The 15,094-nt window shown below is 38.5% G+C and overlaps 1 protein-coding gene across 1 annotated transcript in view; it reads left to right on the top strand.

Moving 5' to 3' along the window:
* Window positions 1-15,094, top strand: part of Flt1 (fms related receptor tyrosine kinase 1) — a 169,469-nt gene that overhangs the window by 29,519 nt on the left and 124,856 nt on the right. The window contains exons 4-6 of the mRNA XM_010623956.2: window positions 9,634-9,758; window positions 13,556-13,718; window positions 13,822-13,958. Coding sequence (XP_010622258.1) covers window positions 9,634-9,758; window positions 13,556-13,718; window positions 13,822-13,958 — 425 coding nt within the window. The remainder of the gene's footprint in view (window positions 1-9,633; window positions 9,759-13,555; window positions 13,719-13,821; window positions 13,959-15,094) is intronic.

Raw genomic sequence — 15,094 nt, 5'->3', positions numbered from 1 at the left:
TTTTTTTTTTTTTTTTTTTGGTACCGGGGATTGAATTCGGGTCCTTGGCCTTGCAAAGCAGACTGCAACTTTTCTATATTCACATTGCATCTAGGAATTTTTTGTTGATTCTTGCAAAAAATGATAGTTTGATTTTTTTCTTTGCAATCTATATATCTTTATCAACTTGTCATGAATTACTAATTACTTCAGACTTCCAGTACAACATTGAAAAGGAATAATGAGCAGGGACAGCCTTCCCTTATTCCTGTTCTTGAGTCAGCTGTGGCTACAAAACACACCTGGGAAGGCTTTCAGGCTTTCAGCTGACGTCATTCACTAAGGAAATGAATCCAGTGATGGGCTGCATTAATAAATAGATGGAGTCCAGAGTAAAGGTGGAATTAGTCTTAATGTTCAGTTTACACTTCAAAGAAAACAAAGAAAATAGGATTTTCAAAATGGAAACAAAGTCTTTGTAAATAGGGAAGGGTGGAGGGGCTGAGAGGAGGGGAGGGAAATGGGGAAAAAATAAGAACCAAGAAATGTCATGTAAAGGTACAAGATCCCAATGATAAATGTAACTGTGCTGTATACCTAAAAGATGTACCAATAAACTTAATGAAGAAAGAAAGCTAATAAATAACTAATCACTGAAAAAAATTGGATTCTCAAAGCAAATTACAAGCCCTTCTAAACTTTATTTCATCATCTTTAAAATGGGCACTTGCTCATAGTGTTGTCAGTACTAAATAATTGGATCATTTTATTATTGTTGGCAAGAACAGCTGAAGGGACCGAAATGTTCAGTCTAAAAAAGTAAATAACTAGCTGGGAAAACAGAAGGCATAACTGTACTGTCTCCTTCAAGTTTTCTTACACGAAAGAGATTAGACTTCACCTTTACAGTCCTAGCTGGCAGAACTGTCTAAGAACAGAAGTCAAGACAGACCGATTTCAGCTTGACATAAGGAAACCCTTTCTAAAATGTAAAGCTGTCTAAACTTGGAACGAACTACTTAGGAGATGATGAGAGTAAAACCTCTGGAACTTTCTACTCGACATTCATTAAATGTAGTGTATGTCAGTATCATTCATTGCTATCTGGTCCAGGCTAATTTCACAACCCAATGAGCTAGATTCAATTGTCAGTCTTTTACAGAAAAGTTGGAGAAATTCAGTACTACGTCCAAGGTTTCATATTTGGTAAATGATTAAATCAAGTTTTGGGTCCAGGCTCTGAAGCCCCTGGCCTTCCCAATATGTCCTTGTTCCGGCTTCTACCCTGGCTTCCTTATACCTTTGTGTGCACAGCAGGGTTGCAACCTGGAAGTGTGCACACCAAATTCAGGCTGGATTGGCAGGCATAATACTTTTGGCTGCCAATATTTAATAACTAGAAGAGTAAAAAATCTGATTTCCTATGTTCTTTAAATACTGAAATTTCTAGCCACACTGGCCCACATTCCCACTTGGGAACAATTGACAGCTCCAAGCTGGGACTGCTGCTTTTCAGATCCAGCACCCCTGCCATTCTAATCTCCTACCACTACTCCAATCTGGCCTCCAGTAGTTCTTCCACTCATCTGTCTACCTTGCCTGGTCCCTGGAGAAATGTCAGTATGCTATCCTAGCATGAACACAACAAATGAATGCAAAACAAATCATGAGTTGAGGAACAGGACATTGTCTGTCCCATGTTCTAGATGAAGAATCGCAAAGAGTCCCATAGTAACAGACATCATCAATGCAGCCCCTTGACAGAGCCTGGCTCTTGACTTCCCCTGTACATGCCTGTGAAGGGGACACTGTCCTGTAGGATGGAACACGTTGAGGATGCTCTAGGAGAACTTGATGTCCCAGTGGGAGAGAATTCTGACCAAGCAGTCCCTGTACTTGAGAGAGAATTTCCTCCTAAATCTCTATGAATCAGGGCATGTTCTTATTTGGCTGTTGGTTTGGAGGTGGTAATTACAGAGTCTCTCATAGAATTTCCAGTACCTTATAGCAGAGAAATCTAAGCAGGGGTCCAGTTATTTGAGCTAGGTTCAAATTGTGGAACTTACCATTCTGTTGTTTCACACTGCTAGATTTTTGTCAGAAAGTTCCATGTTACTTTTGTCTCTGAACATCATTTCTCCTACTGTGTGGATAACTGAAGGTATAACTGTTGGTCCTGCGTCATGCAGCAGTGTCAGGATTAGATTTTGGTGTGGTAGAGAGACTGGTATAGGATAAGGAAACCTGAATTTAGTTTGGTTTGGCTCAGCTATTATTATTTCTCTGCTCATGGAAAGTCTCTCTGCTCTGGGCCTCAATTTTCTAGTAGAGGATATATCAGGATCTCTTAATAGTTCCTTCACAGTTTTATAATGAAGAGGCAGTTTGAGGAATCATAGAACTTGGGACATGACTAAAACTTGGCAGTAGAAGAGTTACAGTAATTTTTTGAAGCTTTTTTCTTCATTTCTGCTATATTTCCCCTCCCTCTTTCCTCTTCCCATTCTTCCCCTCCCCCTTTGTTTTTCCTGATTCTTTCTTCTCTTTCTTCTTTGAGTTGCTTCAAAGAAGATCAAGGTGAGGATCTGGTAGAGGTCAGTCATCTAGGGAGAAGGACACAGATGAGCCAACCAGCTTTGGGTGCTTTCCTAGGACACACAGAAGCCCTGCATTTCTTGACCCTAGGGTTCATCAAGCTTACCATCTGACCAGCATTCCACTCATACTGGGGTCTTCAACTAGTAGCTTATTTAGATCCTGGCTGTAAGTTTTTTATGTGATGTCCTTACCTTTAAGGCAAAATTTAGTATTTGAACCTCTAATCAACATGAGCAGTCCTGGGGGGGAGCATTGTATGAATGAATGCCCAACCAGCTTAGACTATGAGGACTTTTAAGTATCTGTATTAGGCCTTATGCCCAGTGCTGCGTATATAATATGTTCTGGTTTCCTTTTTTCTGCCTCATCTGGTATCTTTTCTATAAACACCTGCTGACTCTGTGCTGTGTGACCACCCTCTGCTGGTCACACAGAGATGATCAGTTACCATGATTCCCTGCTGGAGTTCATATTCCAAGAAGCAAATTTCACAGATAATGCAAAAGGAAAGAGAGAGGTGGAACTGTTGTGCTTGTTGTCTCATCTAATTCTTCCCCCTTTCCCTTCTTCTGCTATTCAGTCCACTGTTTTAAATGATGCAGTCAAGCTTCAAAGGACAAGACAAAAACCATGTCTTTTTCTGAGGAAAGGTAGGTAGTAGGGGAAAAGCTTTGTCAGGAAGAGGCATTGTTTTACAGCACACAAATCTGTTTTTTAATAGGATAGTGCTTCAGTCTGAAGCACAATAACTTTTCTTCATTTAACTTGCTGTAACAGAAATCTTTGTGTAAGTTAGAAATACTCACTCTGATGGCCAGAATCTGGCAAGCTGATATCTTAAATCAACCCTGGTGAGATTTCTTTTTTTCTTTTTCTTTCTTTCTTTCTTTCTTTCTTTCTTTCTTTCTTTCTTTCTTTCTTTCTTTCTTTCTTTCTTTCTTTCTTTCTTTCTTTCTTTCTTTCTTTCTTTCTCACTTTCACTTTTGAATCTGGAAACTTAGTATCCAGTAGTGGTGACAAATGTTCTGTTTTTTAGCTGGTAAATAATAGCTGAGGTGTTTATGATAGTCAGTTGTACACTCACGACTCACCAGGAAATACTGACTTGCACCTCCGTGTGGACTGCACTACTCAGACACATCAGGCAAGCATCTTCATGTAGATGAAAGCTGAGAGGTTTCACTGTGCTCACTGCTGACCTGGGAGTTCCAGGGATAACTGAAGAACATTCTCATGATCATGATGTCTTTGGTACAGGGAAAATTTTTATTTTTTGCGGGTGCCCAGTCTGAAGGTGAATTGGGATAAGAGAGAAAGGTCATAAGGACTTCTGGTGAGGAACCATGGATGATCTCCAGGAACCATTACAGCTCAAAAAAAAGCAGGCCACTCTTTCTAAGAGAGAGCCCAATGCTCTGTTTTCTTTCAAAATACATTTTGCTGAGATAGAACTCATACCTCATAAAATTCACCTACTTAAAATGTAAAATTTAATGGTTTTTATAATATCCACAGAACATGCAATCATTCTCACAACAATCAATTTTAGAATATTTCATTATGGTAAAAGAAACCTTTTACCCTCTGTATCCTCCCCTTTCCCGTATTTCTCCAGCCATAAGAAACCACCAATCTATTTTTTCTCCCTATAGTTTTGTCTCTTCTGGATATTCCTTACAAACAGAATCATACAGCATAGGGTCTTTGTGACTGGCTTCTTTTATTTAGTATAGTATTTTGAGGGTTTTCCATGTTGTATCATTTATCAGCTCTTCATCCCTTCCTATTGTTAAGTAATATTCCAGTATGTAGATATGCCATATTTTACCTATCCTTTTATTGTTTGTTAGGCATTTGAGTTGTTTTTGCTTTTTGGATACTTTGAGTAATGCTTCAATAAAAATAGTGTGCAACTTTTGTGTGAATGTCACTTTTCATTCTCATGGGTAGATACTTAGGAGTGGGGTTGTTACGTCACGTGGTAACTCTGTCTTTAATCATTGGAGGAGCTGCCAGACTGTACTCCAGTGTGACTGTACCATTTTACATTCCCATCAACAATGGATGTGGATTTCCATTTCTCCACATCCTTGACAACAGTTGTTACTCTGTGTGTGTGTGTGTGCACGCGCGTGCGTGTATATGTGTGTATGTGTTTTGTTACAGACCTGGTTAGTGGGTATATAATACTGTAGCATTGTGGTTTTGATTAACATTTACTTGATGGCTCATGATGTTGAACAACCTTTTGTGTACTTACTGAAACTTATATATCATTTTTGAAAATATGTCTATTCAGAGCCCTTTTCCATTTTTAATTGTTTCTCTTTACTATTAGAGTTCTTAGAGTCCTTGAATTTATTTTATAAAATTATATATCATAAATATATTCCAAATACTCTAGATATATTAAATATAATAAATATATGTAACATGTACCTCCATTTTTAAATACTCTAAATAAGTACATATTTTGAAAATTTTAGAATACAAAGTATTTTATACTTTTGTATGCTCCACTTCTTCAGTAAATGAAAATCACATTCTCTTTTAAAATTAAAACAGAAATATTTAATCTGCTGTCAAATGAAATAGGTAAAACTTTTGAAGACATGGGCTGGGCAAGGAATTTCTGAATAAAGTCCAACTGCACAAGAAATAACAGCAAGAATCAATAAATGGGACCGCATCACATTTAAAAGCTTCTGCATAGCAAGGAAACAAGCAGTATAGTGAAGAAACAACCTACAGAAAGGAAAGAAAAATTTACCAGCTACTCCCTGAACATAAGACTAATATCTAGAATACAAAAATAAATCAATAGCTATTGAATAACTAAAAAAAAAATTAGACTCCCTCAAATAAAATACCAAATTTTAAAAATGGGCAACTGAAATGAGTAGACACTTCTCAGAAGTAGCATACATGGACAATAAATACGTGAAAAAGTGTTCATCATCTCTGGCCATTAGAAAATGCAAATTTAAAAAACAGATTCTATTTTATTCCAGAAAGAATGTTTATCATCAAGAAATCAAAGAATAACAAATGCTGATGAAGCTGCAGGGAAAAGGGAACCCCTTCTAAATTGTTGATGGTACCATAAACTGGTATAATCGTTATGGAAGTCAGTATGGAGATGGCTCAAAAAGCTAAAATAGAAATTCCACATGATCCAGCTATTCCCCTTGTAGATATCTTCCTAAAAGAGTGAAAGACACCATATTACAGTGTTACATGCATACCCACGTTTATAGCAGCATAGTTTTTATAGCTAACTCTTGAAAGTGGCCTATATGTCCATGAATAGATGAGTGGATAAAGTAAATGTATATATACACAATGGAGTACTACTCTGCCATAATGAAGGATAAACTTCATTTGTAGGAATATGGATCCACCTTGAGACCATAATGTTAAGTGAAATAAATCAGACACATAAGCTTAAATGTTGCATTATTTCTCTTTGGAGAAATCTAAAATATAAGCAAAGAGCAAAATAAAAGATAATAAGAAATAGGGTGCTAACTCTTTTGCAAAAGAAAGGGAATAAGAGTTGGAATAAGGGGATAAAGAGGGGAGAGGAAGGGGATGAATAAAAATTAAGATATGTTATGTACATATACAAACTCCCCATAAGGAATGTAATCATTATGTACTGCAAACAGGTACTAATAAAAATAAAAATAAATACAAATTAATAAATAACTATGAGTCCTCATGACCAGGACTTCGAAGTAAGGAAAATTAAAATAAAGGAAAAAGAAATCAGAAAACAGTTTATTAAACAACATCAAATGTACTTGTGTTAAAAAACAAGATGTTTACTCTTGAACCCCTTTGAAGTTAAAAAAATAAATAAAAAGCTGCCTAAATTTGGGGGGTCCCGCACTTACTCTGAACCCGGAACACCCAGCTGGAATGGAGCAGAATGAGGATAGCATGCTAGACCTCTGTTCATGTGCCTGATCTGTGCCAGCACAATTGCAGATTTCAAAAGGAAAAAACACATTTTAAAAATAGACATAATTCCATTCTGAGCAAGGGTCCTGTTTGATCTTCTCTATGTCTGAGCCCACTTATTGCCCTGAAGGACAAGTGATAGCCCAGATATTCCCATTGGGTGAGAAGATCTCATATTCCTAGCCAGTTCTGTCACTGCCTTGAGCTCCCAGAGTGCAGTGTGGTGAGGGCAGTGTGACCTTTACCTAGCTGTGCACTGGCACATGTCCTCAGTCACTGTGTCTGAGCTGCAGGCCCCACAGCCTTTGGAGCAGCTCTTCCTCATTCTTTCAACAACCAGCCAATTTGGTCGCAGGAAACCACTCTGCAGTGCTGGCTGTGTTTGGGAGTCATTTTTAATTTTGTGACAAAGACAAATGTATCCTATGGGAGCAGTAAGTGGTTTTACTGGTGATATTAATGGAACCATGACCTCTTTTGTATCTATGGTCCTACAAAACAAAATATGTTTGTATTATGTCAGGCAAGTTTATTCTCCGTCCTTCCTTAAAGTAAATTGCAGAGGAAATAAACTATTAATAAGCCCAGGGAATACTGTCTGTCTCTGTGTGTGTGTGCGTGTGCGTGTGCGTGTGTGTGTGTGTGTCTAGTCATAAGTTCATTTGCAAAAGTGCATTTATGCCACTACTGACTGTCATACAAATGATATATTTTAAATTATGTTCAAATGGACACAAATCAGTGAAATTCTGACATCTTTGAACAGAATTGTAATGGGCTCAGTACTGAAATTGGAATTGGCTTTTAGAGGCCAGTAGTTGTAGTAAATTCAAGTGTTTAGGGATCCAAAGACACAAGTGGAAGAAGAAACTCAAAGACAATGTTAAATTAGCCTGGTATATTTCCATTTGGAACTGGCATTTCAGTAGCTTAGAAATGATGACACTGATGTTGACCATTTCCTGTAGGAACTTTTATGCCAGTGTCCTTTATTGAAAATGGTTAAGGAGCGTAAATTAAACATAAAGGATTTACAGCTTAGTTAAATGGATTAAACCATTTCCTGGGGTTTGTGTTTACCTTGGAGTTCACAAAAGAGACAAAAATATAGACTCATGGAAGGAAGGAAAGGAATGATGAAATCCCAATAGTCTCTAGCTGAGTATCTAGCTCATCAACTTTATTTAGAAGAGGAATTTAATGCTGATAAGAAATCCTTGTCTACATATAATTAACTTTTCTGCTTCACGTATGTTTTATATCTACTGAGAATTCCTAATAAGCTTAAATCTTTATTAATTGGGACAGTTAATGTCTTATACTATTATAGAGAACAGAGCTAAAGTAAACCAAATACAACATGTATATAGTTTTCCTCAAATTCAAATGAATGGTGCTTTGTAATTTGAGATTTAACTTTAGCAATTTAAAATATTATAAAATGACACACTGTCATTCTAGAGAAACTGCCAACTATAAGAAGTTAAATTAGAAAACAACTCATAAAGCTACCACACAAAGATAATCACTGTTAACATTTTAGTGTATTTGTTTCCAGTCTTTTTTTCTATGCCTCTGTGAGTCTGAATTCAAGGTGTTTTGAGGGCCAAGCCTCTGAATCTGTCTGTGTCTCTTACTACCTTCTGGTAGTTCCCTGCAATCTCTGATTCCTTGACTTGTAGATTTCACACCACGCTTGGTCTTTGTCTTTATGTGGCTGTCTTTCTGTACAGATGCCAGTCAGGACCAACTCTACTTAGCAACAAGTCTATTTCCAACAGGCCACATTGGAAGTACAGGGAAATTTGGGCTTCAACTGTTTTAGGTGGTGGTGGTAGTAGTATTTTAGGGGGATGGGCACAACTCAACCCTTAAGGATCAGTATAGCCACCATCTAGGCAGTTATTGCCTACTGAATGAAAAAAGTTTGTTTCATTTTTCTACAATTTGTTTTCCACTCAACATCCAGAATGAGCTTCCTAACCTGCAGATCTGAAAGGATCAGCAAGCAGGTGGGGACCGGCTTGATTCTTTAAGATCCAGATGGATGGAGTTCACATAGAACTTAATCTGAGCATGTAAGACTGGAGCCAGGCATGGGGTGGGGGGCATCTGGGCACAGTGACTCCTGAAGAAATGGCTGCCTAAGGGTGTCGATGGATTCTTGAGGGCCAGGGCCTGGGCAGACACTGAATGTTTCTAATAGGCTCTGATGTTCACTCTGGTTTCTCAGGAAGCAGAACAGGCTGTCTGAATCTTCCTCACCTCTCAGAAGGGCCAAATGCCATACTTTCAAAGCATATATTCTGGTGATTATTTAAAGCCTTTTGCAGACCTCTTTGTAGGCAGTTGTACATACTTTGTTTTTGCTCTTCATAGATAAGCCGTGAATACTAAAGATACAGACCTAATATATACATACACATGAAATTCTCAACAGCGCTTCTCCTGCGCCTTGCTCTCCCCCTGAGCAGCTCAGAGATTCTTATTCATAACAGTCTACCAGGAAAGGTCTAGAAAACCTGTTAAGATATGCTTCTGCCATTCAAATGCTAATCCTCTCTCTAAATTGCTACACTCCTACATCACTAACTCTCCAAATAGAGTTGACTTTGGTCCCTGCGTCTGTGGCCTTTGAGCTATTACAAAGACTCTGAATGGCGTTTCCTAGAGCACTCAGAATAGCTGTGGTTAAGAAGTTTAAGCACAACATTCTTCTTTCACTCTCAGTGGTAGCCCATATGTCTACTGCATACTAGAGTATCAGGGCAAACCCACCGAAGGCAAACCCACTCAAAACCTGAGTAAGAAATTGGGTTTTATAAGGCAGGAGGATCGCTGTTAGTTCAAGACCAGGCTGGGCTACATAGTGAGTTCCAGATCAGTCTCAACTACATAGTGAGACCCTGTCTCAAAAAACAAAAACAAAAAAGTATCTTTTTCCATGCAGAAACACAGATGGTCAAATTCAGAGACAAACACTGTGAATGACCCTAAGGGGAAGATGGTGTGGTACATGGACGACCTCACCAGTTGCAGAGTCTGTGTGTTTGTACTTAATCATTTATGCATTTTTTATTTTTTCTCACTCAGATACAAATAGACCTTTTGTAGAGATGCACGATGAAATACCTGCGATTATATATATGACAGAAGGAAAGACACTCATCATCCCCTGCCGGGTTTCATCACCTAACATCATTGTTACTCTTAAAAAGGTAAAATTTATCAGTGCGCCTCTCAATGTTTTTACTGCAAGTGAGCATAATGATTTAACCATCTTGTCTTCTGGAATAATTTTATTACAGATCCACAGACTTCTCAGTGGACTTACCTGTAGTATCCTACAACAGTAGAGAAGTGCTAGAAGTTGTAGCCATGCATGTATTGTATTTCAATAGAATAAAATGGAATTTAGTCTTAATCATAAATCTATATGAATACCTGGAATCCAGAACATTTGTATATATTTTCACAAATCAAATGTCTGAACATAAGAAAAGCAAATTTTAGTGCTTATACAAATGAATGACTTAGCAGAATGACTCCTCTATTCTGAAGATAGAACTATCCATTCTCCAGGTACTGATATGCATTTATTTGCTTCATGCATAGGAGCCATCATCTCTTGTTTGAGTTGGGGAGTTCTAGTGACAAAAGCTTTAACTCCTGCTGGGCATCCAATTTTAATATCTTAGGTAAAAAAGAGGTAGAGAAAATGTCATCCAGGAGGCTTTCCTTTGTATTATATTCTAAATAGTTTATGTGGAAAAGAAAACATTTATGGTAGACTGTAATAAAGACAAAACGAAAATGTGACATTCTACTTAATTCATCAGACAAGTTTGGAAAGGCTGAGATATAGCTCTGGGATAGCATAAGGATTGGGTTCAATCTCAGCAACACACACACACAATGTACTAGGACTAAGAATTTGTTTGTTTGTTTGTTTTTAAGACAGGGTCTTACTATGTAGTCCACGCTGTACTTGAACTCACTGTGTAGCCCCGGCTGGCCTTGAACTTGTAGCAATCCTCCTGCCTCATCCACCTGAGTGCTGGGATTACAGGCATGCACTGACTGGTTTATGACTAAGAATGAATACAAATTCCCCATTTGGAAAACTGTACTAAATTCTGACAGCTTAGAGTTAAAAGACAAAACTCCCAAATCTAACACCATCCACCACAAAACAGGTACTGAGGAAGTGAGTTAGTGAATCTTGGTTAGCAAGGATGGGAAAGTCCAAATTGTGGTTTGCATGTGGAGCCCTAAAATGAGATGAAATGTTTGTTGCCTTGTCCTCCTCCCTTGCATCATTCTGCTTTGTTTTTAATTTGACTTAAGCCTACTATGTAATCTATTAGGGACAGGTTTCAGTCTCTATCACATCTGTGTGCTATTTTCAGAAAAATATAAAGTCACTGGGTATCAGCAGGAGCCACCAAAGGACTTAAACGCAACTGGTCAAGAAAATACTGAGGTTTCAGGGAAAGGTGGGGGGACTTTTGGCATACTGAGTATTACACCCAATATTATGATTTCCCAATCTTTTCCTACTCCATTTCTCCAGTGGTTCATTTTGCACAAGAGGAAGGCCAGAGTGGCGCAGAGCAGAGGCTGGTGTCAAACTCCCCAGATTCTCACCACATTGCCACTTCCCTCCTGGAAAACCAACAAGTAACCCAACTCCTCCCCTTCATTTGAGAAATGGGGTGATCACAGTTGTACCACCTCCACACAGTCATTAAGAAGGGCAATTGAGGCAGGATGGAAAGCACTTAGACTAGCATCTGGCATAAGACAAGCCTCATTCAAGGATCAGCTATTAGTATTATTTAACAGTTTAATACTCATTTCTTGGTTTACTACCAAGTCATGTTTTCAACTGCGTGATGTTACTCCTCTTAGTTGGAGATAATAACTGCTACCTGATTAACATGGAAAACTGTGAAGATAGGGAAATTATGCAAGTCCTACTGCAGGTGGGTTTTTCTGTTACAGGAACATTCCACGATTCCAGCATGTAAAAATGTGGGGCAGGGGAAGTTATCTACTCTGTTTTTCTGCCTAACCTCTACAATATACAATCTTTCAAAATAAAGACAAGAGAAGGGTAAAATCCTTACAGGAATTTTGGTTTTGACATATATAGATATTGAAAGTATCCTAACCTATTATTTGTGCTGACATGAAATTAACCACTTTCCTTTCCATTTTTCATATTACCCTTTTCTTTTAATCTGCTATCCCTTCCCTCTCCTTTCCCCTTCTCTGGTGGAGCCATTGTCAGCTGGAGACAGCCCTCCCTGCTGGGAACCTTGTCTTGAAAGTGCAATCTCCCTACCTCTATGACACACGCAGCAATGGCCATAGCTGATTATTTGCACTTGTCAGCAAAAAACAAAGCTACTTTGTCAGTGCAACAGTACTGGGGATGGTAGTAGATGGATCAGAGTAAAAAACACTTTAAAGGAAATGTTAATTTTCTAAATTGTGCTGAGGAAATGTGTCAGCAAACATTTCTTATAGGTTGGCACATGCACATTTTTGATGACTTTGAAAGCATCATAGGTTTCGATTCCTGACTTATATTTTTCTGAATTTTCCCCTTAACTGTGCCAAATTACAAAAGAAGGTTCTTTTCCCCCACTGAATCAAAGCATTCCTAAGCTAACAGGTAGAGTATTGATATACTAAAACATGAAAGGAATCCTTCACTTGCCTTTAGGAGTAAACAGGATGTGATTAATTTAAACCCCAGCAGCACTGGTAATACATACCAGTACAGGCATCCTCACTGGAAGAGAGGTGCTAGTGACTTTTAGGCTGGAAGTCTCTGCCACAGCTTCCAGACGGATAACTTCATTTATGAATAAATGAGAGAGGGAGAGGGAGATGGAGAGGGAGAGATAGAGGAAGGGGGAGTGGGAGGGGTGGGAGAGGGAGGGAGAGAGACAGAGACAGAGACAGAGGCAGGTGTACTCTTAAAACGTATTTCGAATATCTTGATAGATGTTGAGCATTTCCTTTATAATCTGTTGGGCAAAAGTAATCTAATTTTTTTCCTATTTTTCACTGATAAGTCGTAGCAGTAACCAGAGTCCATGTCTCTAAAAGCGCACTGGCAACATGGCATCTATGGAATTTTGCTTGGCCAGTCATGGAGCAATGACACTTGATAAAATTAAAGCTCAAGGTAGAGTGTTTACATTGTAGGTTTTAAAACTTAAGTCCTGGGTGCTGGGGGTGTAGCTCAGTGGTAGAGCTCTTGCCTGATAAGTGCGAAGGCTGAGATCCATCCCTAGCACCACAGAAAGAAAAGGAAAAGTCCTGGATATTGGAAAAAGACAAAGAGAGAAATAACTCATGAATTTTTTTCTTCAGTGTGAATTCACTGTGCTTGACAATACTCTTAAGAGAAGATGTTTCAGTCACAACAGTGTCCTGGCCTCGAGAGGCCAGATCCACTGCCAGAGCTTCTGTGAGGCAGTAGAATTCTCACAATAACAATCTCAGTAAATGCCATGTTCATGTGAGGAATCTTGGAGGATATGGAGTTATTGATAGGCAACTTCCTCTTTAGTAAGCCATGCAAAATGGGAAGACAAGTGATGGCTTATTACAAGATCAGATGATAAAGACACAAGAGGAATGGCCTGGTAGCCCCAGTGGAAAACATGCTAACTGATTATTCTGTTGAGTACCAGGTCATTTACCACGAAGATCCCCAAGGCCAAGGAGTCACAGGCTCCGAGTAGAACTCTGACACGACAGCAAGTTAGATCCTGGGCAAGTGCCGCTTGCTGCCAAGACTGATACTAAATTACCATAATGACCCTAATTTATCATATAAAATGTATCTTGGCATATGCAGAGAGAACTAAAGAAACACAAAGACCAGAGGTTTTGCCTATACTATTTAAATGAAAATTACGTTTTCACTACTGACCAGTGAAGCAGCATTGTTACAGCACTAATATGATTTTGTTAAAGGATATTTCTTCCTTTTCAGTTTCCATTTGATACTCTGGTCCCTGATGGAAAAAGAATAACTTGGGACAGTAGGAAGGGTTTCACAATAGCCAATGCAACATACAGAGAAATAGGGCTTCTGTCCTGTGAAACAACAATCAACGAACAGTCGTATGCTTCAAACTATCTCACACATCGGCAAAGTAAGTGATGGTGCAAAGGCCTGAGCTTCAGCCAAAATGCTCCATGGCTTGGCTGCCAGTGAATTTTTTGGTGTTTAAAATGTTTTCTCTCTTATACTTGTAGCCAATACAATCAGAAGTGTCCAGATGAGCCCAGCAAACCCAGTGAAACTACTCAGAGGTCGCACTCTTACTCTCAGATGTACGGCCAGGACTGCTTTGAACACAAGAGTGCAGATGACCTGGAATTACCCTGGTAAAGTGAGTGACCCATTTTTCTACTTGTTTTGCAGGACACTATATACTCTTAGCAAATGTCTGGGTTTTTGAGACGGGGAAAACCCAGAGGGTTGTGGCTGCTGTAGCAGTGCTTATCAATAAGGAAGCTTTGGGTTTGGATAGGGTGCTTTCCTTGCCTGGCATTTCATGAATGTGATTGGCATAGATACTGTCTTTTGATGTCTGATTGCTTTGTTTTGAAGTGTATAGGCTGCTATTTCTGCACTGATTCTGGGTGGGAAAAGGGATTGTTTCATCCTTAGAAACGATGCTCTAGGATTTAGAGATGAGAGAGAAATTTATCACTAGATGCCAGGCAGAGATTGACTTTTGTAACAACAACTACTACTTTTTGGGAAGCTGCCTTTGTCAGCACATTCATTTAAGGTACTGGGAGATAGTCAGGCTCCTGATTACCGTGTGTTTGGAAAAGATAACTGCAGCCCAGCTGTCCAATATTCCATCTGTTGAGTGTCAAAAGAGCAATTCTGTCCTTCAGAAAAATGAGAAGAATGAAGACTGATCAGGTTCTATTATTCAGATGGAACATCTTTGTAAACAACAATTTTTTTAAAGTGTACAGATGGAGAAACTGTGATAAAGTATGAAGGGAGGGCGGGGACAAGGGGAAAAAATGAGAACCAAGACCTGGCATGTAAAGGTACAAGATCCCAGTAATGAATGCAACTTTAACTGTCTACATAGAATGTACCAATAATTTCAATTTAAAATTAAAAGAAAAAAATTCTCACAGTAGATAGTCTGTGTCTCATGAGTGTCAGTATGACTTATGTGGCATGTCCCAAGTGCTGTAGAGTCATTTAATATTTATTCCATTGCCCAATCACCAAGTTAATGTATGATTAAATAATGTACAAAAGGTTAATGTATCAGCCCCAAGGTATTGTTATTGACATTTCTTGCCAAGGAAATAGAATAACTTAGCAACAAGTAGATGTAATAAGTACTCTATAAAGAGGTATTCAGGGACCTATCAGTTTTCTGATAAGATGTTTTCTAGGAAATAGTATTATTTTATTTAAATAAAAGTTATATGACGCGTAATATTTTCTGGATTGTGATAGAAAGCAGATATTTTCAGTAAATGCCAAAAAGGA

This window comes from Fukomys damarensis, unplaced genomic scaffold (genome assembly GCF_012274545.1).
Source record: "Fukomys damarensis isolate Sample0158 unplaced genomic scaffold, DMR_v1.0_HiC HiC_scaffold_38, whole genome shotgun sequence".
NCBI classification, from domain to species: domain Eukaryota; kingdom Metazoa; phylum Chordata; class Mammalia; order Rodentia; family Bathyergidae; genus Fukomys; species Fukomys damarensis.
This window is presented reverse-complemented; position numbering and strand designations above follow the sequence as displayed.